Genomic DNA, 22924 nt, shown 5'->3' with positions numbered 1-22924 from the left:
TTTGTTATTTCTTATTTCTGTCGTAAACCTTAGTTTATTTTTAGCCTTAGCTTTCCTAACTTTGTCTTTGCAGACTCAGGCTATTTGCTGATATTTTGTGTTACTTACCTTTCCACTTTTTATACTTGTCCTTTTTGTCTTTGAATTTATCAGAGAGTTCTTTATGCAACCATACTGGTTTCTTTTAAGAGCTGTTATTTTTCTTCTTCATTGGTATTGTGTTTAACTGGGTTTTTATAATCTCCAATTTTCCAAGCTTCTTGGGTTGCTTTCCCCTTGAGGATTCTCTTTCATGAATACTTCCCAAGCTCTCTCTAAGTTTATTAAAATTAGTTTTTTAAAGTCCAGTACTCTAGTTTGACTAGTTATATTAATTGTGCTTGCATAATGTTGAATTCCAATATTGCATGATCCCTTCCCCCAATATTCCTGTAGCTTCAACACCTTAAATTATTTCATCTCTGTTATTGAGAATTAAGTCCAATATGGCTAATCCCCCACTTCCCTTCCCTACTTTTTGGGAGACAAAGTTGTCTGCTAGATTTGTCAGGAAAGTGTTTTATCTTCCACCTGGTGCAGATTTTGTTTCCCAGTTGATGTCAGGATAGTTAAAGTCCCCCATTACTATTGTGATGTGCTTCCTATATACCTTAGTAAAGTGTCTAGCAAAAAGTTCATCTATTTCCCAGGAGTGAAATCTACATACCTTCCTTACCATTTAGGAAGCGCATGCGACAAAATTTTGTTGCCCTGACCACAAAAACCTCATCTTTGACAGCCGAAGCTGAAAGGCAGAGAAAGAATGCTGGGAAGAAGCTAGTCAACCTGGAGTGGGGAATACCCTTTCTCTCCGGCCCATCCCAGCACACTGGTACCCCCATATTGCATCGATAAAGGAGGTGGATGGCTAAGTGAGGGGCAGAAAGACCTGCCATGCCTGGTGGGGTAGGGAGAAGAGACAACAAGAAGAGTCCTGTCTTGCTCCAAGCACCCAGCCGCTTCCCTTCCCTGCCCTCTCTGGTGCTGGAATCTAACTGTCAGCCACATGCCCAGTTGCCCATGCATCCCTCTCCCTTTGCACACAAAGTTAACTATCGGTTCGGGTGAACTGGTGCGAACCGGCTGAATCCCACCACTGTCTATGTTCTAAATGAGCAAAATAATATTTTGTTGAAGTTTGTATTGAGAAATTAGATATGAAACTGAAACAGAGCTTATAATTCAGTTTTTCGTTAATTCATTCATTAATTTCATTAATTAGACTCTCCCACGAAAATATATTAAGAAATCACATTCTCTGTAATTTCTTATTAGTTATACTTAACAATATATCTTTTGGGAAATATATTGCAAAAATAACTTTGATTCTCTAATGCAGGAAAAGCTTACATTCTTGGATAATTTCATATTAAAAATACTGATTAAATGTTTGGTGTGGAAGTTGGTTACACTGGATCTTACTTTGGTTTCGCATGGCTATTTTAAAAACTTCTTATGGTATATTGAGGAAGAATTTTTTTGCACTTATTCTTTAGAATACTTAATTTTGATTTTATCTCTGCCTCTAAAATGTCACAATAAAATGAGGTTTGGGAAGAATTAATTGTGGCTTCTAAATCAGTATTTTTGTTTGTAGTCAAAGAAGATGATGACATTGACATTAATAAATTATATGACCTCTCAAATGATGAGCTTTGATGCTCTACTCTCGAAAATCAGTGGAAAATTATATTCTATAATGTGAAATTGGTTTTCTTTTTATCTTAACACAACAAATTGTAGGTGGTGTATACCGAATATCTTATAATGATTTATAATTATATGTATGTAATTGCCTTCCTGCTGGAGATACATTTGAGAAATCGAAACATTAACTCTTATGGACTTTGCTTGTCCTGCTTTTGCCACATATGGGACTTTCAATCAATAATTGCTGATTAAGGATGCATATCCTATGCTTGACTGTATCTCTGGCATTTGGTATCCATCAAGGCATCAGGAATTGATCTTCCTTTCATCCTTCTATAAATGTCAGTGTTTTTTATTCCCTCTTTTTATTGAATTTTAGTTAATGTAGTACAATAATCAAAATTGCACTTTTACTTCTTGGTGGCTTGCTACTGAAATTTGGTGGAGCAAATATCAGAACTACAAAAAAGCATTTCAGAAGTTAATTTATGTGCTCTGAGTGGATATTCCTGTATTAATTAAATAAAACATTATTTGTTCATCCTATTTTATAGTATAAAAATATAGATCAATTCTAAGTTGTTGCAAAAAAGGGTAGAAGAAAAAACAACAACAAAGAACAGAGTATTTAAATAACAAAAAGTTCAAACTATGCAGTATTGTACCAGATCTTAAAAACTCTTTAAAACTTACTTTACATGATTTTCATTATTCAGTTTTAAAGCAAAAATTTTGCTATGCTCCAATTAGTTCCCTTTCTCCTTTTCAAATGTTAGAATTAGTTTTGGAGAAGGAAGAGTTTTGAAGATTTCTATAAGAACCACAAAAGCTAAGTGAATTTCATATATTCTCTGTATTTTTCAGAAACCATAATCTTCATTTGTCATTTCATTTAGAAAATAAAACTAAAGAATTGGAGTTTCTTGAAAATTGAAAACAAGAAGAGCAGCTAATACTAGAAACTAGTAAAAGTGATGGTGTAAGAGGTGGGATGCAGATGCTAAAGCAGACTGTAGCTAGGATCAAAATTTCATTTTTAAAAAATTTAGGGAGTTTGGGGAGATAGCTGTTTCTATAAGAAGGTGTACAATAATGATTTTTTTAATAAAAAAGTTTTTATTAACCTTATATTTTAAGAAATAATAGTGCTATTACACACTTGCAATATTTATCAAGCTACTCTTCTTTCTTTACTCCTTCCACCTTCCAAGTGTCTCTTGAGTGGATTAAGAATTGAAAAAGATAAAGAAGTGATGCCATATCATCTTTTTCTGTTAAGTTTAACTCTGGGGGATAACTGGTTAAAAGAGTAAACTAGCAGAGTAATTTAAAATATCATATCTGCAGTTTATCAGTCAGAATATGGTTATTACATATGCTGGGAGTATTTGATTTATGGATGCTCACAATATCCCATTATCTCTGGAAGTTTATGGTTCCCATGTTAAAAAGCATATGATATTAAATTGAAGAATGCTGGAATAATTTTTATGTAAGTTTTAAAAACTCATCACTATCAGCATAATATTAGCTGAGATAAATATCTTTCAAGAATGTTTATACCATATTCCTTCTGCAGATGAAAATAGTCCTCCTTTTTAACATACTACTAATTATCTAGACAATTTAGTATTTTAAGACTTTTGGATAATATTAGTTTAACAATTAACATTAATGTTATAAACAGTAATATATCATATAATATTTAACTCATTCTGTATTTAATTTTCAGAATTTTTCAGAACATATTCTATTTAGCTCTTATATTTGAAAATTAAGAATCAAAATTAAATACTTTCAACAGTAAGAAATAATTCATAATAGAACCCCCAGGGGTAAAGACTTTATTGCTTTCTTTTAATATGGATTGTCTTTCTGATGTAATCAGTCTGAATGTTTTTTAACTACTTAAAATTTTAAATTAGCACAAATTTTATTGAGATAATATTAATTATGAACTGGATTTGAATTAAAAGTACCATTCAAATGTTTTCTTTTTTGTGGTTAGCAAGAAGATTTATTTTATTCATTTATTAATGGATATGTTTTCCATCTCACTATCAAAGCAACCATAAATGGAGTCCACAGGTTCTGAGTTCCTTATAAGGAAATCTTACTTACTAAATTATATACAGTACAATGGTGTTATATATGGATATATTATGCATATGTTTACCATGCCATTCAGTAGTCATTGGAGTAGAACAATGTATTGGAAGATATTATTGTTATTGTTGACTGATTGCCAGGATTGCCATTAACATTAATACCAGGTAATTCATTGGTTTTGAAGAGGGGATTCCAGAGAATGATCTCAATTTGTCACCTATACATTCTACTTTGTCAAAAAATATGATTATCTTAGAGTAAACATGCAGGAATAGAGATGTACCAAAGTAGCAATCAATACATAAAGATCAGAGATAGGTCAGTTCCAATGTACCCATTTCTCAAAGGAATGGAGAAGCAAAACTCACACAAAGCTGTGGTTTCCTGAATTGAAGGGGACCTTTTTGTGCTCTCTTAAAGAAAGCATTATTTCAAACTGAGAGATGGTTGCAATAGTAGTAGTTTCCTCTTACTGTCTTTTTCTTCAGTGTTTAAGAAATTGCATTTGCTGCAGTAGTAGCTCTGTTCTCTACTTCATAGAATTAAAAAAATTAGCACACTCTACTCGCAATGAAATACCTTATGCCACAAGACTGCAAATTTTGGGCTTAGACAACTTAGAACTACGACGACTTCAGTCTGACCTAAGCATGGTACATAAAATTATCTGCCATAATGTCCTACCTGTCAATGACTACTTCAGCTTCAACCACAACAATACCCGAGCAAATAATAGATACAAACTCAAGGTAAACCGCTCCAAATTCGATTGCAGATAATATGACTTCAGAGTGGTCAATGCCTGGAATGCACTACCTGACTCTGTAGTTTCTTCCCCAAACCCCCAAAACTTTAACCTTAAACTGTCTACTGTTGACCTCACCCCATTCCTAAGAGGTCTGTAAGGGGCGTGCATAAGTGCACCAGCATTGCCTACCATCCTTGTCCTAATATTCCTTTTTACTTACTCTTTTCATGTATTCAAATTATGTTTATACTTTTACTGTTATCTTATATATGCTTGACAAAATAAATAAATAAAAATAAAATAATAAAATAAACAGTTTTTATGAACAAGAGACTAGTTACCTGGTTGCAGCAATTTTCAGAAACAGCAGCTTGAATAATGTTGGTTTAACCATGAAAAATCTCAAGGTGTTACTGAAAATGAAGCTTCTTCATTTTTCTTTCTTTCTTTTTTTTTATTGAAAAAGTTTTCAAATACAAGTTTTTCCCCCTTTCCCCCCTTCTTCCCTAACCCCCCCTCACCACCCATCCCCCCCTGTGACTTCTTCTTCACAACAATAAGCTAATTCATAATTAATTACATAATATTTTACCATGCCCTTACTCACTCCTCAAAGTACTGACCCTTAGCATAATATTCTTATAACTCCGCTTTTCTCCGCTTTTCGCAATAGTCTACCCTTTTTCTCCTCCCCCAAACTTATAAAATATTATTATTATTACAACAACATAACCTTTAATCTTTTATATATATTAATATAACATTTCAAAGCAGCCTTCTCCAAATTTAACATTTATTCAGTTCTATCCAATTCTTCCACTCCCCAAAATATATGACTTAAAAATCCTTTTTCTTAAACTAATCAATCACTAAACTAGCCTATTTCAACCCAGTTTCCTGCAAGATTACCATACACTACAATTCTAAATAATTCTAAATATAATCCACTGCCCACTCTGCTAAAATATACATATGTCTATATATACATTCCATTTTATAAAAAGAGAAAAGACAATAACTTTAAATTTATAATTCATTTAGTATCTTCTTTGATGTCTTTCCACTAGATTGTTAAATCCATCATCCATAATAGGGTAACATAGCATCCTGGTGCAACAGTTTATTCAAAATCTTCAGTCATCTTCTGCCCCCATCAATAATGAATATCCTCATGTATATATAAAAGTAAAAACAACCACCCGAGTGACATTATAATTATATTCCATATAGTTGTAATTGTGGTTTTCATCAGGATTGTAAATTCCCATCATCTTAGTGGGTAACAGCCAGATCTTCTGCATGCCCCAGCATGACTCTCTTGCCTTGTAACTCAAAATAGTTATAATATATTTATCGGTAAAAGAAATCCAAAATAGATAGTTCAAATCCAACAATGTAAGGCTCTTTCCACATCCCAAAATCACGGCATTGCAGAGATCTGTCACTTTCCTCAAGATAGTATTAAACGATAATTCGCCTCCAATATCTTTTCACATATTCATTTATTTTTTAAAATCCCTGGCTTCACTGTTGCTTGGTTTAGAAACTACTATTTCTACGAGATCTGTTTCTTTTCTTTTTCTTTTTCGGGTTGCATTTCCATCCAGATTTCCTTCCTACAAGTTGTGTATCAGCTGATCGGTTGTCATTCTGCTTTGTAAATTGATCTTGTTGGTTTTGTTTTATTATCTCATATGTCTTTTCCATCACTTGTATATCAACTGGTTGATTTACGCACTTGTCTGTAACTTGATAATTCATCACATTAGAATCAGATGACACTGCTCTCAAATTTATAGACAGTCCAGCTGGGGTATCCAAGGAGTCCGAAGACAGTTTATCTACCACAGCCTCTGTAATTTGATGTTTTCCCTTTATTTCCAACTCCTTTTGCTTGTCCTGTGTTATGCCTAAAGATGTTAAATTTATTTTTAAAAATTTTTGATAAAATTCTTCCGCTTTTTCGACAGTATTCAGTTGGTATCTTACTCCTTGGTGTCTCAATATTAAACCAACTGGGACGTCCCACCTAAATAGAATATTCCTTTTTTTTAACTCATTCACTAGAAAACCAAATTTCTTCCTCTCCATTAACATCTTGGGCGGGAGTTCCTTAAAAATCCAAATCTTTCTTCCACAAAATTGCAAAGTAGAATCATAAGAATTCTGCACAATATTATTTCTAATTTCTTTGTCTATAAAATAAATCACCACATCTCTAGGCAATTGCCTTTGTTTTGCCAACCAGGAGTTTATTCTATAAATTCTGTCAATCCTGCAAAACACTTCATCAGGTTGAACCTTTAAAATCCCAGCCAGAATTTCAGAAGATATCTTCCTTAAATCATCTCTGTCATTTTCCTGCAGACCTCTCAGTCTAATTGCATATTCTGTAAAATTGTGTTGAATCATTAAAACTTCTCTTTCAATCCTCTGTTGTACATTTTCTTCATTACCAGTCTTTTGGTCAGCCTCCATTTTAAGTTTGTCTTCTGAGCTATTATCCTGAGTGTTTGCCAAATCCTTTTTAATTTTTTGGATCTTGTCATCCAAATTCTCCTCAGTTTCTTTCATTTTAGACTCTAATAATTTAGTATTTGCTTCCAACTGAATCACAAAGTCTGCTAAGCCATTAGCTGTTTTTAAAATCTTTCGATCCAAAAAGCCAAACTTAGATTTCACCAATTCACCAATTTCTTTGATTTCCAACTTAAATTTTTCAAGTTGCTGATTCACAATCTCATCCCTTCTTACAATCTCCTCAAGAAGAAATTCTATTATATTAAAGTCAGGTTTCTGAGACTGGAGAGTTAAAACTTGTTGATGTAATTTATTAATGGGGGAATCCCCCCCCCACTGCCTGTTTGTCTAGCTTTATAAGTCTCAGTGCCATTTTTCCACGCAGACAAAATTTACTGGAAAAGAGAAAAAAAAACTTTTTTCCAACCAAGATCAATATCAGATCCCCAAGGGAAAAAAAAGGAAAAAAAAACAAAAGTGAGAGTGAGGTTTTGCCTTCAGTTACAGCCAAAAGTATTCATTCCGCTACTTTGTAATTGAAAACAGAAGGAGTTTCCCTTTCAGCCTCTCTTCAAGCCGCAGCAGCAATCACCATTTAAAAAAAAACTTTTTTCCCTTCACTTCACTTCTTAGGCAAAATAGAATAAAAAGAATACTTGCGCTTCAGGATCAGAAGTCCAGCTCATATCTTCTTTAATTAATTTATTTGACAGATTTACAGGCTTGCTTCTGCCCCCTAGCTCTGCGTGTAGCAGAGATTTCCCAGAGCCTGGAGCATCGGCTGGGGATACGGGGAGTCTCTTCCGCTCCCTCCCAAAAGTAAATAAAAAACTTTTGGGATTAGGCAGAGGACTCTACCCACCCCAGCCGGCTCTATCTCTGTTTCCTAATGGAAACGGAGTTTTTTCGAGCCGCCATTCCGCTGAAAAAGGCAGCTCTTACAGGCAGTGGGGTTCGACGATCCCGAAGGAGCGTCCAGCGGGGACAAGCCAAGCTTCTTCATTTTTCAATTGAAGGTTCTTATCATATTATTCAACCTATACATATAACCTATAATAGGTTATATTTCTACTTTTTGGTAGAAATCCTTTTCTAGCTATTATCCCTTTGATAATAATTCAAGTAATTTTAAACTTTTAAAAGTGAAAGAGAGCAGTTGATACATCCTAAACTGTGAAATAGTCACACTTAGACTGCAGGATGCCTACAGTTGAATTTTCTTTAAATTCTAAAAGGGCTGGTGGGCCAAATGGTTTTGTTTTTGTGGTTAAACGTATCTTTTCAATGTGCTTTTGGACAATCTCCCTTGATGGCTTAATTCAAATTAAGCTGAAGATTGTGAACAAATTCCTATCAACTTCAACTGTCTTTAGATCAGCCCCTAAATTTTAAAATAGCCCCTGGAGGACTCAAAGAAAATAGTAATTTATGAAGGGGTGTCATAATGAGAAAACCAACAGGAGAGGAAACATGTTGAAAGGTTGAGTCTGAAGAACATATTTATTAGATGTTCACTATATGGCATTACGTGTTGTTTATATCATTAATATAAAGATTGCATAGGATGCCCTGCGCACGGTCACTCACGCCCTTGTTACCTCCCGGTTGGACTGTTGTACATGGGGCTCCCCTTGAAGAGCATTCGGAGGCTCCAACTGGTCCAGAATGCGGCTGCGCGGGTGGTTATGGGCACAACTCCTCCTGCGCGAGCTGCACTGGCTCCCAGTGGTCTTCCGGGTGCGATTCAAGGTATTGGTTACCACCTTTAAAGCGCTCCATGGCATAGGACCCGGGTACCTTCGAGACCGACTTCTGCCACCAATAGCCTCCCATCGGCTGGCGACACCCAGGGGGAGGGCCTTCTCTGTGGGAGCCCCAGCCCTGTGGAATAAACTGCCCCTGGAAATACGTAAGATCTCCGACCTCTGGGTGTTTCGCTGCGCACTGAAGACCCTGTTGTTCCGCCAGGCCGGGCTATCAACATAATAATTTTAAATTTGGGTATTTTAAATTTCTGGGATTTTAATTTGAGCCTAATCTATTTCATGATTTTAAATTTTAATAGTTGTTTTGTTTTGTGTTTTTAAATAGGCTGTACACCGCCCTGAGTCCTTCGGGAGAAGGGCGGTATAGAAATAAAATTATTATTATTATTATTATTATTATTATTATTATTATTATTATTATTATTATTATTACTATTATTATTATTATTATTATTGTTGTTGTTGTTGTTGTTGTTGTTTTTGTTGTTGTTTTTGTTGTTGTTTTTGTTGTTGTTGTTGTATGAATTTTGCAACAATTTTACAGTGTTGTTCTGCTAAGCCACAATAATTTTTTTTACTTTCAGCCTAGCATGCTCTAGGAACCTATTAGCTGTAGTTTATAAATCTTTAGGACAATGTGTGAAGTCCAATATAGTCTATGCAACAAGCTGTGGTTAAAACAAAACAGATTTCAGTACGGTGTATGAACACAGTCAGTTAGTATATTTGAAGAGGTATACACGAAAAAGGTAAGTCTCACCTACAGAAACACACAAAAAATTAAGTGTAGGGTAACTACTACAAATAGATTCTTTTTTTCCCTATTCCACATTAGATATTCTTTAATTTAAAAGAGGGATTAATTATGTCCCATGATTCTGACTTTAGAAGCAAGAGCATAGATTTAACTGGAGGCTTTGTTGAACCTGCAAGATGGTAACTTTTCTCAGGAATTTATTGCTTTTTAAAAAGCATTCAATGAGCATTGTGCCATTAATTATTTTATGAGGTAAACCTAAGTAGTCCCTTGGGCCTTGCTTTAGTTCATCTGCATAAGTTACAAGTAGAAAATTTAAGTGTTATATTGATTTATTAACTAATTTCTCTTCTTAATGTATGATGTGAAATAGTGTAGGCTGTCTTTTCAAGGTAAGGATTATTTTGTATTGCAAGGCATTTTGTTATTTTGTTTGTTGTAAAACAAATTGCAATCAGTAAACTTCATTATGTCCTTGGAGTATAAAGCAACAGATGGATATATTTATGTATTTGTGTTGCTTATATAATATAAGATTACCATATGTCCAATACTTTCTGGCACTTTTGTTTTTAGAATAAGAACACTGTGCCTGCTGGAAATCTAATAATTACTAAATAATAAAGCTGCTCTCTTCCTTCCCCACATTACAATCAAGCTTTCCTTTCTTCTTCCTTCTCCTTCAGCTTTCACAGAATCCAAATCTTATCTCTTTTTCCATTCTTCTCAAGAATTCACGTTTCTTCCGGGCTTCCGATTTGACTTCCGTCGCCATCAGACGGTCCTTTGAGACCGCCAGCCCCGTCGCTCGTAAAGAGCTGCCTTTACATCTGAAAGGCGGCTCGAAAAACTCCATTTCCATAAGGAAATGTGATATAGAGCAGGCGAGGGCAGGTAGAGCCCTCTGCGAAGTTCCCAGAGTTTTTCTTTTACTCTTGGGGACAAAGCAGGATGAGGCTCCCTATTTCCTTCGCCGCTGCTCTGGGCTTCGGGAGACCTCTGCCTTTTGCAGAGCCAGGCGACGAGATCAAACCTTTCAACGAAAACAACAGATTGCTTAATTAAAGAGGATGAGATCTGGACTTGGGACCCTAAATTGCAAGTATTTTTAATGATTTTATAAGTGTTTCTAAGTGAATGGGGAAAAAAAGCTTAAAATGGCGACCGCTGAGGCTTGAGAAGTAGCCAAAAGTGAAAGTCCTTCCGTAACAAGTTACAAAGTAGCGGAGCAAACAGTGCTGGCTAAAATAGAGAAAAGAAAAAATCTCTATTCTAAGTCTCTCTTTTTTCTTGGAGATCTGATATTGATCTTGTTGGAGAGAAGTCCTCTTTCTTCAAAAAGAGTTTGTCTGTGTGGCAGGATGGCATTAAAATTAACAAAGCCAGACAAACAAGCAGCGGGGGGGGGAGGGTTTCCCCCATTTACAATTATGTGAACAAGTTTCGAGTTTACAGACTCAGAAGAATGGTTTTAATTTAAAAGAATTTGTTTTGAAGGAAATGGCAATGACGAGATTGTGAACAAGAATTTTGAAAAATTTAAGCAGGAAATTAAAGAATTCATACAATTAAAGTATGATAACTTACAAAGAAAGATTGTAACAGTGACTAATGCTTTTTCAGAAATAGTTATAAAGATGGATACAAATATCAAGTTATTAGAGTCCAAAATGGAGGAAGTTGATGATAAGATTTATAATTTGAACAATAAAATACAAAGAATGGAAAATGATTTGATAAATATTCAAGACAATAGCTCTGAAGTAAAGTCTAAAAAGGAAGCTGATCACGAGACTTACAATGCAGAAAATATAAAACAAGGGATTGAAAAAGAAGTTACAATGATGCAATACAGGCTCACAGAATTTGAGAATGAGAGAATGAGAGGGTTACAGGAAAATAATAGAGATGATTTAAGAAAAATATCTGCTGAAGTTCTGGCTGGGATTTTAAAGATTCATCCAGAGGCGGTATCTTGTAAGATCGACAAGGCCTATAGAATAAATTCTTGGATTACAAAGCAAAGGCAATTGCCTAGAGATGTGGTGATTTATTTTATAGATAAAGAAATAAGAAATGATATTGTGCAAAAATCTTTTAATTCCACTCTACAATTGTATGGAAGAAAGATCTGGATATATAAAGAGTTGCCGCCCAAGATATTAAAAGATAGAAAGAAATTCGGATTTTTGGTGACTGAGCTAAACAAACAAAACATCTCATTCAGGTGGGATGTTGGCATAATATTGAGATATCAAGGAGAAAGATACCAACTAAATTCTGTTGAAAAAGCGGAATAATTTTACTATAAGGTTCTTATTTTATTTATTTATTTATTTATTTGTTCCTATTTCTATACCGCCCTTCTCCAAATAGGACTCAGGGCGGTGAACAGCCAAAGTAAAAAACAGAACATACAAAATTTAAAAACAGTTTAAAATAATTAAATATTTTGGCCGTAAATTAAAACAACCCAATTTAAAATCAATTTAAAATTTAACTCAAGCCAGCCCAGCTAGTTGAAATAAATGGGATTCAGGGCCTGACGAAAAATCCGGAGGTCTGTTATTGTACGTATCTCTGGGGGGAGGTTGTTCCAGAGGGTGGGCGCTGCCACAGAGAAGGCTCTCCCCCTGGGAGTCACCAGCCGACATTGTCTGGCGGACGGCACCCTGAGGAGGCCCACTCTGTACGAGCGTACTGGCCGGTGGGAGGCTATTGGTGGCAGAAGGTGGTCTCGTAAGTACCCCGGCCCTAAGCCATGGAGCGCTTTAAAGGTGGTCATCAACACCTTGAAGCGCACCCGGAAGACCACCGGGAGCCAGTGCAGCTCGCGCAGGAGAGGTGTCACATGGGAGCGCCTCGTCGCCCCCATAATCCCCCGCGTGGCTGCATTCTGGACCAGCTGGAGCCTCCGGGTGCACCCCAGGGGGAGCCCCATGTAGAGAGTGTTGCAGTAGTCCAGGCGGGAAGTGACGAGTGCCTGAGTGACTGTGTGTAGGGAGTCCCAATCTAGAAAGGGGCGTAACTGGCGTATCAGGCGAACCTGATAAAAAGTCCCCCTGGCCACGGCCGTCAAATGATCTTCTAAAGACAGCCGTGCGTCCAGGAGGACGCCCAAGTTACGAGCCCTCTCCGTGGGGGCGAGTGATTTGCTCCCAATAGCCAGCGATGGCATCAGCTGGCTATATCAGGATGCCGGAAGCCACAGCCACTCGGTCTTGGAGGGGTTGAGTTGGAGCCTGTTTCTCCCCATCCAGGCCCGCACGGCCTCCAGGCACTGGGACATCACTTCAAGGGCATCGTTGGGGTGGCCTGGGGTGGAGATGTACAGCTGGGTGTCATCAGCGTACTGATGGAACTCCACCCCGAAGCCACGGATGATCTCACCCAGCGGCTTTACATAAATGTTGAACAGAAGGGGCGAGAGGACCGACCCTTGTGGCACCCCACAAGCAAGGTGCCTCGGGGTCGACCGCTGCCCCCCTGTCAACACAGATTGTGACCGGTCAGAGAGGTAGGAGGAGAACCACCGCAGAAAGGTGTCCCTCACCCCCAACCCCGCCAACCGGTGCAACATGATACCATGGTCGATGGTATCAAAAGCTGCTGAGAGGTCTAACAGGACCAGGATAGAGGAGCAACCCCTATCCTGAGCCCTCCAGAGATCATCCACCAACGCGACCAATGCCATTTCCGTGCTGTGCCCAGGCCGGAAGCCGGACTGGAGCGGGTCTAGATAGACAGCTTCATCCAGGTACCAGGGAAGCTGTTGCGCCACCACACTCTCAACAACCTTCGCAACAAAGCGAAGGTTGGAGACTGGACGATAGTTAGCCAAAACAGCCAGATCCAGAGAGGGCTTCTTGAGGAGGGGCTTCACAACCGCTTCTTTCAAAGTGGCCGGCAGGACCCCCTCACTCAAAGAAGCGTTAACAATCTTCTGGAGCCAGCCTCATGTCACCTCCCGGGAAGCCAGTACCAACCAGGAGGGGCACGGGTCCAATAAACATGTGGTCGCGTTCAGCCGTCCCAGGACCCTGTCCATGTCCTCGGGAGCCACAGGATCGAACTCCCCCCAGATAACACTCTCAAGACCTGCCTCAGTCATCCCGTCCGGACATACCCAGTCAGAGGCCAGCCCTTCCCGAATCTGAGCGATTTTGTCATATAGATACACAAAGTCCTAAGCTCGGCCCTGCAAGGGGTCATCCTGCACTTCCAGATGGAGGAGGGAGCGGGTCACCCTAAACAGGGCAGCCGGGCAATTATCTGATGACGCGATAAGAGCGGCAAAATAGCTAGATTTCGCCGCTTTTATCGCCACTAGGTAGGTCTTAATATGAGACCTCACCAGTGTTCGGTCGGATTCGGAGTGGCTGGTCCTCCAACTACTCTCCAGGTGACTTTTCCGGCGCTTCATCTCCCTGAGCTCCTCGGAGAACCAAGGAGCTAGGTGAGTTCGGTGCTGGGTCAGAGGCCGCAAAGGCACGACACGGTCCAAGGCCCCGGCAGCCGCACTATCCCAGGCGGCCACCAGGTCTTCAGCCGAGTCATGAGCCAGAGTCTCAGGAAATGGCCCAAGCTCCATCTGGAACCTATCAGGGTCCATCAGGCACCTGGGGCGGAACCACCTGGTCGGTCCCGCCTCCCTGCGGCGGGGTGCAGCGGTTGAAAGTCCAGTCAAAGGAGCGAGTGGTCAGACCATGACAAGGGTCATGGGTGTTTAACATGGATGTTAAAATGGGTTCAACATCTTCATGTATAATACATGAGTGGAATAAAGAAAAGCAAAATCAACAAGAGATAGAAATTCAGGATAAGTAGAAAGAGATGGAAGTAATGGAAAAACAACAAGTTACAGAGGACTTTGTAGATGAGCAGCTTCTGGATTCTCCTTCAGAGGTTACAGCTGGATTATTTATAAATACAAGAGAGGTGGCTTTGGATTCTAATGTGATGATTCATCAAGTTACAGACCAGCATAGAAATCAATCAGTTGACATACAACTCAAAGAAAAGAAACCAGAATGGAGACTTAAGCCACAAAAGCAAAACCAACAAGATCAAGTTTTAGATCAGCATGAAAACTAAATAGTTGATACACAATTTATAGAAAGGAAATCAGGATGGAGATCTAACCCACAAAAAGTCAAGAAAAGAAGAAGCAGGTCTTACAAAAACAAAAACTTTTAAACTAAACAACAGTGCAATGCCAGTTATCTAAGAGATGATTGAATATATGAAAAGATAGCTGAGGCAAAGTATTGATTTATATTATCCTGAGGAGAGTGACAGACCTCTGCAGTGCTCTACCTTTGGGATGTGAAAGGGCCTTAAACTGAATGGATTGGAATTATCTATTTTGGATTCTTTGATAAATGTATTACGTTTAGGTTGAGCTACAAGGCAAGAGAGTTATGGGATTGGAGCACACAGAAGATCTGGTTGTTACCCTATTACGGTGGTTGGAATTAATAATTTAGATGAAAGACACTACTATAGACACTATATGGAATACAAATATAAAGTCACTCGGGTGGTTGTTTTTTATATATCAAGACATCTATTGTTGATGGGGGCAGATGGTAATTGAAGATACCGAACATACTGTTGGAATTAGGATGTGATGTTACCCTAATATGGATGATGGAGTTAACAATCCAGCTGAAAGACACTACAGAAGATATTATATGGATTACAAGCTTAAATCATTTGAGGATTTTATTTATATAAGGGAATACTTCTTAGTGGTGTGGGCAGAAGAATAAAGATATCAAGAACTATTATGTATGGTAGTTTTGTAGGGAAGTGGGTGGAGATAGGTTAGCTTATTGATTGTTTAGTTGAAGAAAAGGGATATTATGTTTAGATATGAATATATGTAAAAGATTTGAGTTAAGAGATATATCTATGGGGGTGGAGGAAATGGGCAGACTATGAGTTGAATAAATGTTAAATTAGGATTTATTATATTGTTTTATAGTGGAAGGTTGCTTTGAAATGTCATATTAATATACAAAAAAGATTTGATTTAAGAGATATATGTTTGGGGGAGGAGTAAAAGAGTAGATCATGAGTAGAAATTGTTAAATTGGGGGATATAATAATATTACTATGCTAAATTAGGAGTTATTATATAATGTTATAGTAGAATGTTATTTCGAAATGTATAGTATAAGGGGGATATAATAATATTATGAGAAAGAAAGGGTCAGCATATGGGGGATGGAGCAAGGGGAGGGTAAAGTATTATATAATCTGTTATGAATTTGGGTTGTACCTTGAAGAAGCCACAGGGGGAGGGGAGGGCGAGGGGGGGTTAGGGAGGAGGGGGGGAAAGGGGGAAAAATTGTATTTGAAAAACTTTTTCAATAAAAAAAAAAAAGAATTCACGTTTCTTCCAAAAGCCCTTCTTGCTTTTATTATGGTGGTTAATGATAATGACGCAGGAAGAACATAGTTGGAATTACAAATATGGGTTTGAATAATGTTGTTGTGTATAGACATATGGGAATTTTGGTATATCTTTGAATGAATAAGAAAGATTTGGCTGTGGAACTCTCTAAATGGCCTTAAGCCATTATTTTCTTTCAGCCAGTTGTATATTCCAGAATGACTATATGGAGGATAAAATGAGGACTGAGCAAACAATCATTAGGTTTGTAACGGGGGAAGGGGATGGCAGAGTATGGTGTTCTAGAAGATAGACATAGGTCAGAAAAGATACACTTCCAAGGTTCCACAAAATGACACACTTTAATTGAACGGACATGGAATATACATCTCCTGTCAGACAATATGGGATGCGTAGAAACAACTGGAGAGAAGTGGCCCCATGTTAAGCATGGTTTTATAACTGACAACTAGAATCTTGAATACAAGCTGAAAGCAGCTGATTTTGTTTGATCTTTCAGATTTGATTTGCTTCTTCTAGAGCTGGGACAGGTGATACTGAAAATTCATCGCTTTTGTTAGGAATATGACTATTACCTAACTTGTTGGGTTGGCAATATATAAACCATTAATGTATGTTTGCAGTGTATTGTATTGTATTGTATAGCTTTAAGACTGCTGTATTGCATCATACTGTGTCCTGATTGATTAGCTTTGTTGCCAATGTCCTTAAGAGGGAGCTAGAAATATGGCTTGTTCTCTTTGTTGTTATTGCTCTCTGATATCTCTATCTGACTTACTGTATTACTGTTTGCAACTCCAGAGGAACTATTTACTGTGTATGATTAATACGACTGGTATGAAGATTTTGTTTATTGGACTGTGCTTTATTTTAACACGACTCAGTGTATCTGTGTGGTGTATCTGTGCTTATTCATAACTACTCTCAACCGCTTTCATGTGCACACCCTTGCCACTCAAGGGTTATTCCTTAACACTGGTTATGAGCCCAGGATACTGAGAGTTAGTGTGAATACACAGTACCATATTCAGACAGCTGTTTTTGTGATTTATTGTCCAAGAGAAGATGGCACAAGAACAATCAACCAGCACATCCCTGATGATCCAGTTGGATGCAACCAAAGGCCCATACATTTAACAATATATTAAGTCACTATTCTATTATACTGTATTAATAAAAATAATCAGGAGAGATTATTTTATAACTTCATAAACTGATGTACAGTTTTCCATATGGCATTTGAATATGTAAGATCACGCATTCCTTAAATATTTACTTGCTTGTCTTGATATAAATACATAACATTTTGTTTTACTTAGCCTAAGCAGTACATAAGTACTCAGCAATAATTTTATTTTCCTTTTTAGGGGCTGATGTTATCAATTTTGATGGCCATGCTGTATTACCGTACAGATTTGGACACAAGAAGAAAACACTGAAAACACTGAAAGATGTCATCGCTTTGAAATTTAAAACCATTGAAAGTGAAGGCGTACTCTTCCATGGAGAAGGCCAGCAAGGAGATTATATCACCCTAGAATTGAAAAAGGCCAAACTGGTTCTTAACTTAAATTTAGGTATGGCTTAAAAAACAAGAATTTTTCTATGCTTTAGCACTAGATTTATAACTCTAAATGTATCTCCTACCTTTTCTAAAAGAAAGAATTTAAATCAGTTTCTAGGTAGAATAAAGAACCTCTTAAAAGGCTAGAATGATATAGATTTATTTTAGAAACATTTTATCTAGAAATGGAATCAAGTGATTTGTTTTTTAGTTCGAGTCCACAGAGAAAAATATTAGATTCTTGATCGTGATTTTTCAATATATTGGTCTAAAGAAGAGAGCCTACTCCAGTGATGGCTAACTTTTTTGCTGTCACGTGCCAAAAGCGGGGAAAGTGGGGGGGAGTCATATGCGCATGTGCCCACACCCATAATTCAGTGAGCCCTATTCCCCCGCGCATGCACGCTCAACCCCCCCATGCTCCCCCTGCTTTTAGCATGCGATGGCACGGTGGCATTGTAGGCCTGTTTTTTGCCCTCCCCAGGCTCCAGAGGCTTCCTAGGAGCCTGGGGAGGGTGAAAATGGCCTTCCCTACCCCCCGGAGGCCGGAAACAGCCTGTTTCTTAACTTCCAGTAGGCCCAGAAGGCCTGAGAGTCAGCTGGCCTGCATGCACATGCGCGCTGGAATGAGCTAGGCTAGGGCAAGCCTTGCATGCCCACCGATATGGCTCTGTGTGCCACCTGTGGCATGCGTGCCATAGGTTCGCCATCACGGGCCTACTCCATCTCTGGGCTTTTCCTTAGCACCTTATGGGAGGATGATGTCATTAAGTAGTCTTAAATTCAGATCCTATGGTATCAGTCTAGGAATGCTAAAGGCCCTATGGCAGGGATGTGGCAGAAATGCAGAGTTCACAAATTCACAGGGATTTTATTATTCTGCCCATGTTTTTATTTTGGCATCATTTGTATAACAGAATCAATCAATATAGAAAACTTTGGCAATATTACTTGTTATGGGAAAAAATACTTCCACGGGTACCACATGTTGGGAATGGAATGATTGAAACTGTCTCTACCCTAACTTTTATGTGTAATTTTCTAGGTTCCATCTGAGGTATCTAAGAATCAAATGATGCCTATGAATAAGTAGGCATATTTTTCAGGAATGTGTGAATTGAAATATTCCTGAAATATATGCTTACTTGTTTGGATGTAAAGCCTAAGTGATTAAATTATTTTTTTATATTTAACAGTGCATCAATTCTCCTATTTTGCATCACTATATTTTACTGCTTTTAGCTGGTTTTTCTTAACTGGCTTCTAATACAAACTGTAAAAAAATTCAGAGATGACCTTGGAGGAGATATGATGAAATGATTAAGAAACAATGAGCAGAAAAGATTGCATAGCCTGGAAACTGAAGGAAACATTATACAGAAAGTCAAAATAACCCACCTTGATTTTGTTTAGTGTAACATGGGGCAGAGATAAACTTTGACAGGCTTTCAAGATTCTGAGGCAATGCCTTGCAATAATAGGGTAGCATTTCTTAATCTGGTTTACCTTAAAGGACTGACAAGGACAAAGCTGGCTGGTTTATAATATCTTGAGACAGTGGAATTCAATAAAGTAAGACAAAGAAGTGTATTCTGTAACTTTTCTTTGTATATTTTCCTTATCATAAAAATACTACCCACATAACTGCTTAATAACAAAACAGGCAGACTCTCAGATGGGAAAAACAGACAACTAAACATCTCTAGACACAGTGATGACCAATAGATCTGTGGCAAGCTTGGTTCAACACTATATGGAGAGGTCAAAGGTTGTCCATTGGACAGCTTCTCCATATGAAGAAACTGCAGGATAGAGGTCATCTGGCAGGTCTGGGTTTTGTCGACGAATCAAGTTGTCAACCGTAGCTGAGTCTTTATGGACCCTGGGTTGTACTATCTCATTTTCTAATCACCTTTGGAATAATAATTATTTTACAGTTAAGTTTTCCAAAGTGGCTCTTCAAATTTCAAACAGGACTTTTCCCCAGCTCCGCTTAAGGAGGTTGTATCTGTACCTAGGGCCAAATTTTTGCATGCAGAGTATATGCTTTGCTAGCGAGCTATGTTTTATTTATGAATTTTATTCATGCATTCAATCAATCAATATAGGCATTCTTCTCAGTTCCCAGGGGAGTGGTGGGGGGGTGGGGTGGCGGTTATTATTAAAGAAGGTCTTGGTCCGAGGGAGACCACTGTGCCACAGACTGCCGGATGTGAATCCCTCTTTGTGAGATGGGGTCATGGGGTTCAGATGAGCTTGTTGCTTACATACCTGGCTCCCTGTCGTGTGGCAACGGCCCTGCCCGAGCTACTCGACGTGATAGCCATGGTGGCAGTTGATACACCCAGGATTATGGTCATGGGTGATTTCAACTTGCCATCCATTGGTGAAACGTCTGAGATGGCTCGGGAGTTCATGGCTTCCATGACAACCATGGACCTGACCCAGTTAGTTCATGGCCCCACCCACAGGGGGGGTCACACTCTGGACTTGATTTTTGTCTCTGGCCAGTGGTTGAGTGGTCTTGTTATAGGGGATATAGACATGGAACCCTTGTCATGGTCAGACCACTTGCTCCTTTGCCTGGACCTTCGAACCGCTACACCCCGCCACAGGGAGGCGGAGCCAACAAGATGGGTCCGCCCCAGGCATCGACCATGGTATCATGCTGCACCGGTTGGAAGAGTTAGGGATGGGGGGCACCGTGTTACGGTGGTTCTCCTCTTTTTTCTCAGACCGGTCGCAGTTCGTGTTGGCAGGGGGGCAGAGGTCGACCTCAAGGGCTCTCATTTGTGGAGTGCCTCAGGGGTCGATCCTCTCATCCCTTTTGTTCAACATTTATGTGAAGCTGCTGGGTGAGATCATCCGTGGCTTTGGGGTGAAGTACCACCAGTACGCTGATGACACCCAGTTGTACATCTCCACCCCAGGCCACCCCACAATGCTCTTGAAGTGATGTCCCAGTGCCTGGAGGTTGTGCGGATCTGGATGGGGAGGAACAGGCTCAAGCTCAATCCTTCCAAGACTGAGTGGCTGTGGTTCCCGGCATCCCGGTATAGTCAGTTGACTCCATCACTGACTATTGGAGGCGAGTCTTTGGCCCCCGCGGAGAGGGCTCGCAATCTGGGAGTCCTCCTGGATATGCAGCTGTCTTTAGAGGAACATCTCACGGCTGTAGCCAGGAGGACCTTTTGTCAGGTTCGCCTGATCCGCCAGTTGCGGCCCTTTCTTGATCGGGATTCCCTGTGCACAGTCATTCACGCCTCCAACTGGTCCAGAATGCGGCCGCGCAGGTAGTTACGGGAGCTGCATGGTGCTTCCACATAACACCTCTCCTGCGTGAGCTGCACTGGCTCCCAGTGGTCTTCCGGGTGTGCTTCAAGGTTTTGGTTACCACATTTAAAGTGCTGCATGGCATAGGACCTAGTTATCTTCGAGACCGCCTGCTGATACTGATGACCTCCCATCGAGCTGTGCGCTCCCACAGAGAGGGCCTCCTCGGGGTGCCATCAGCCAAACAATGTAGGCTGGTGGCCCCCAGGAGGAGGCCTTTTCTGTGGGGGCACCTACCCTCTGGAATCAGCTGCCCCCAGAGATAAGGAGAATCCAAGACCTCGGTGCCTTCCGCTATGTGATAGAAGACGGTCTCGAAGATAGCCTGGCCCTGAGCCATATAGGGCTTTAAAGGTAATGATCAACACCTTGAATTGCACACGGAGACCAATAGGGAGCCAGTGCAGCTTGCGGAGAATTGGTGTAATGTGGGTGTATCTAGGCGCACTGACTATAACTCGCGCAGCTGTATTCTGGACCAACTGTAGTCTCCAAACACGTTTCAAGGGTAGCCCCATGTAGAGCGCGTTGCAATAATCCAACCGTGAGGTGACAAGGGCGAGTGACTGTGAGGAGAGCCTCCTGATCCAAGTAGGGTCACAATTGGTGCACCAGACGAACCTGTGCAAAGGTCCTCCTAGCTACAGCTGTCAGATTTTGTTCCAGTTTCAGCAGTGAGTCTAGAAGGACACCCAAATTATGAGCCCATTCTGAGGGGGGCACTTTCTCACCCCCCAGAACCAAGGATGGACAATCAACATAGTCTTTAGGGGGCAATACCCAGAGTCATTCCGTCTTGTCTGGGTTAAGTCTGAGCCTGTTTACTCCCATCCAGATCCTCACAGCCTCCAGGCACCAGCACATCACATCTACTGCCTCACTGAACTGATGCAGGGTGGAGATATACAGCTGGGTATCATCAGCATATTGCTAATATCCCACCCCATGTCATGTCATCGGATTATTTCACCCAGTGGTTTCATGTAGATGTTAAATAGGAAGGGAGAGAGGACCGAGCCCTGAGGGACAATGGGCCTAGGGGTCGACCTCTGTCCTCCTACCAGCACTGACTGTGATTGACCAGAGAGATAGGAGGCGAACCACCGCAACACAGTGCCTCCCACTCCTAGCTCTCTTAGTCGCCCCAGAAAGATACCATGGTCAATGGTAGCGAAAGCCACTGAGAAGTCAAGTAGCACCAAGACAGATGAATGATCCCTGTCTCGGGCTCGCCAGAAATCATCCATCAGCGTGACCAAGGCAGTTTCTGTGCTATAACCAGGTCTGAAACCAGACTGAAAAGGGTCCAGATAATCCGCAGATTCTCATTAGCGAACAGCATAGATTATAATCCTAAAAAGGTGAAAGTTTCTTTATCTGTTTGATCAACAGCTGCATCCCAGTTGAAATTCATTCATTCATTTAAGACATAAATTCCTATTCTCAGGAAAAACTGAGGTGGAGGGAGAAGTCATTTGCTAATCCTTACCTGCACGGAGAAATAATGGGAAGAGAATTAGAATTATTATGGATCTGCCTTGGAAAAAGCTAGGAGAATACTTGCTAATTAGGCTCTCAGTAATGTAATGTAGTGTAGTGTAGTGTAGTGTAGTGTAGTGTAGTGTAGTGTAGTGTAGTGTAGTGTAGTGTAGTGTACAATTGCAATGCAATGCAATGCAATGCAATACAATACAATACAATACAATACAATACAATACAATACAATTAACTATATTATACTATATTATTATATTACAATATAATTTCTGGAATTAAGACCATTTTGTCTAAAAAATAGATAAATTAATTTTAAAAATCACCACAGTTACTACGACAAAAAGGTTAAATCTTACCTCAGGCTATGGAGGTTTTTTTTTTTAATCCTTACTATCAGATATCTCCAAGTATTCTCACAGTGATGGTACCCATATGAGTACTGAACTTTTCAGGAAGAGTTGCATGCCTTGCAACTGGTATGCCTTGATAAGAAGCAGTCTTGACAACTCTATCATTTCAACTT

General features: G+C 39.5%; 1 protein-coding gene across 3 annotated transcripts in view; it reads left to right on the top strand.

Moving 5' to 3' along the window:
- CNTNAP2 (contactin associated protein 2) overlaps positions 1 to 22924 on the top strand; it is a 1550102-nt gene that overhangs the window by 687188 nt on the left and 839990 nt on the right. For all 3 annotated transcript variants that reach the window (XM_060691806.2, XM_034416464.3, XM_087892376.1), the window contains exon 5: positions 17375 to 17584. In XM_060691806.2, coding sequence (XP_060547789.1) covers positions 17375 to 17584 — 210 coding nt within the window. The remainder of the gene's footprint in view (positions 1 to 17374; positions 17585 to 22924) is intronic.

This window comes from Pantherophis guttatus, chromosome 4 (genome assembly GCF_059756535.1).
Source record: "Pantherophis guttatus breed Tessera chromosome 4, ASM5975653v1, whole genome shotgun sequence".
Lineage (NCBI taxonomy): Eukaryota > Metazoa > Chordata > Lepidosauria > Squamata > Colubridae > Pantherophis > Pantherophis guttatus.
This window is presented reverse-complemented; position numbering and strand designations above follow the sequence as displayed.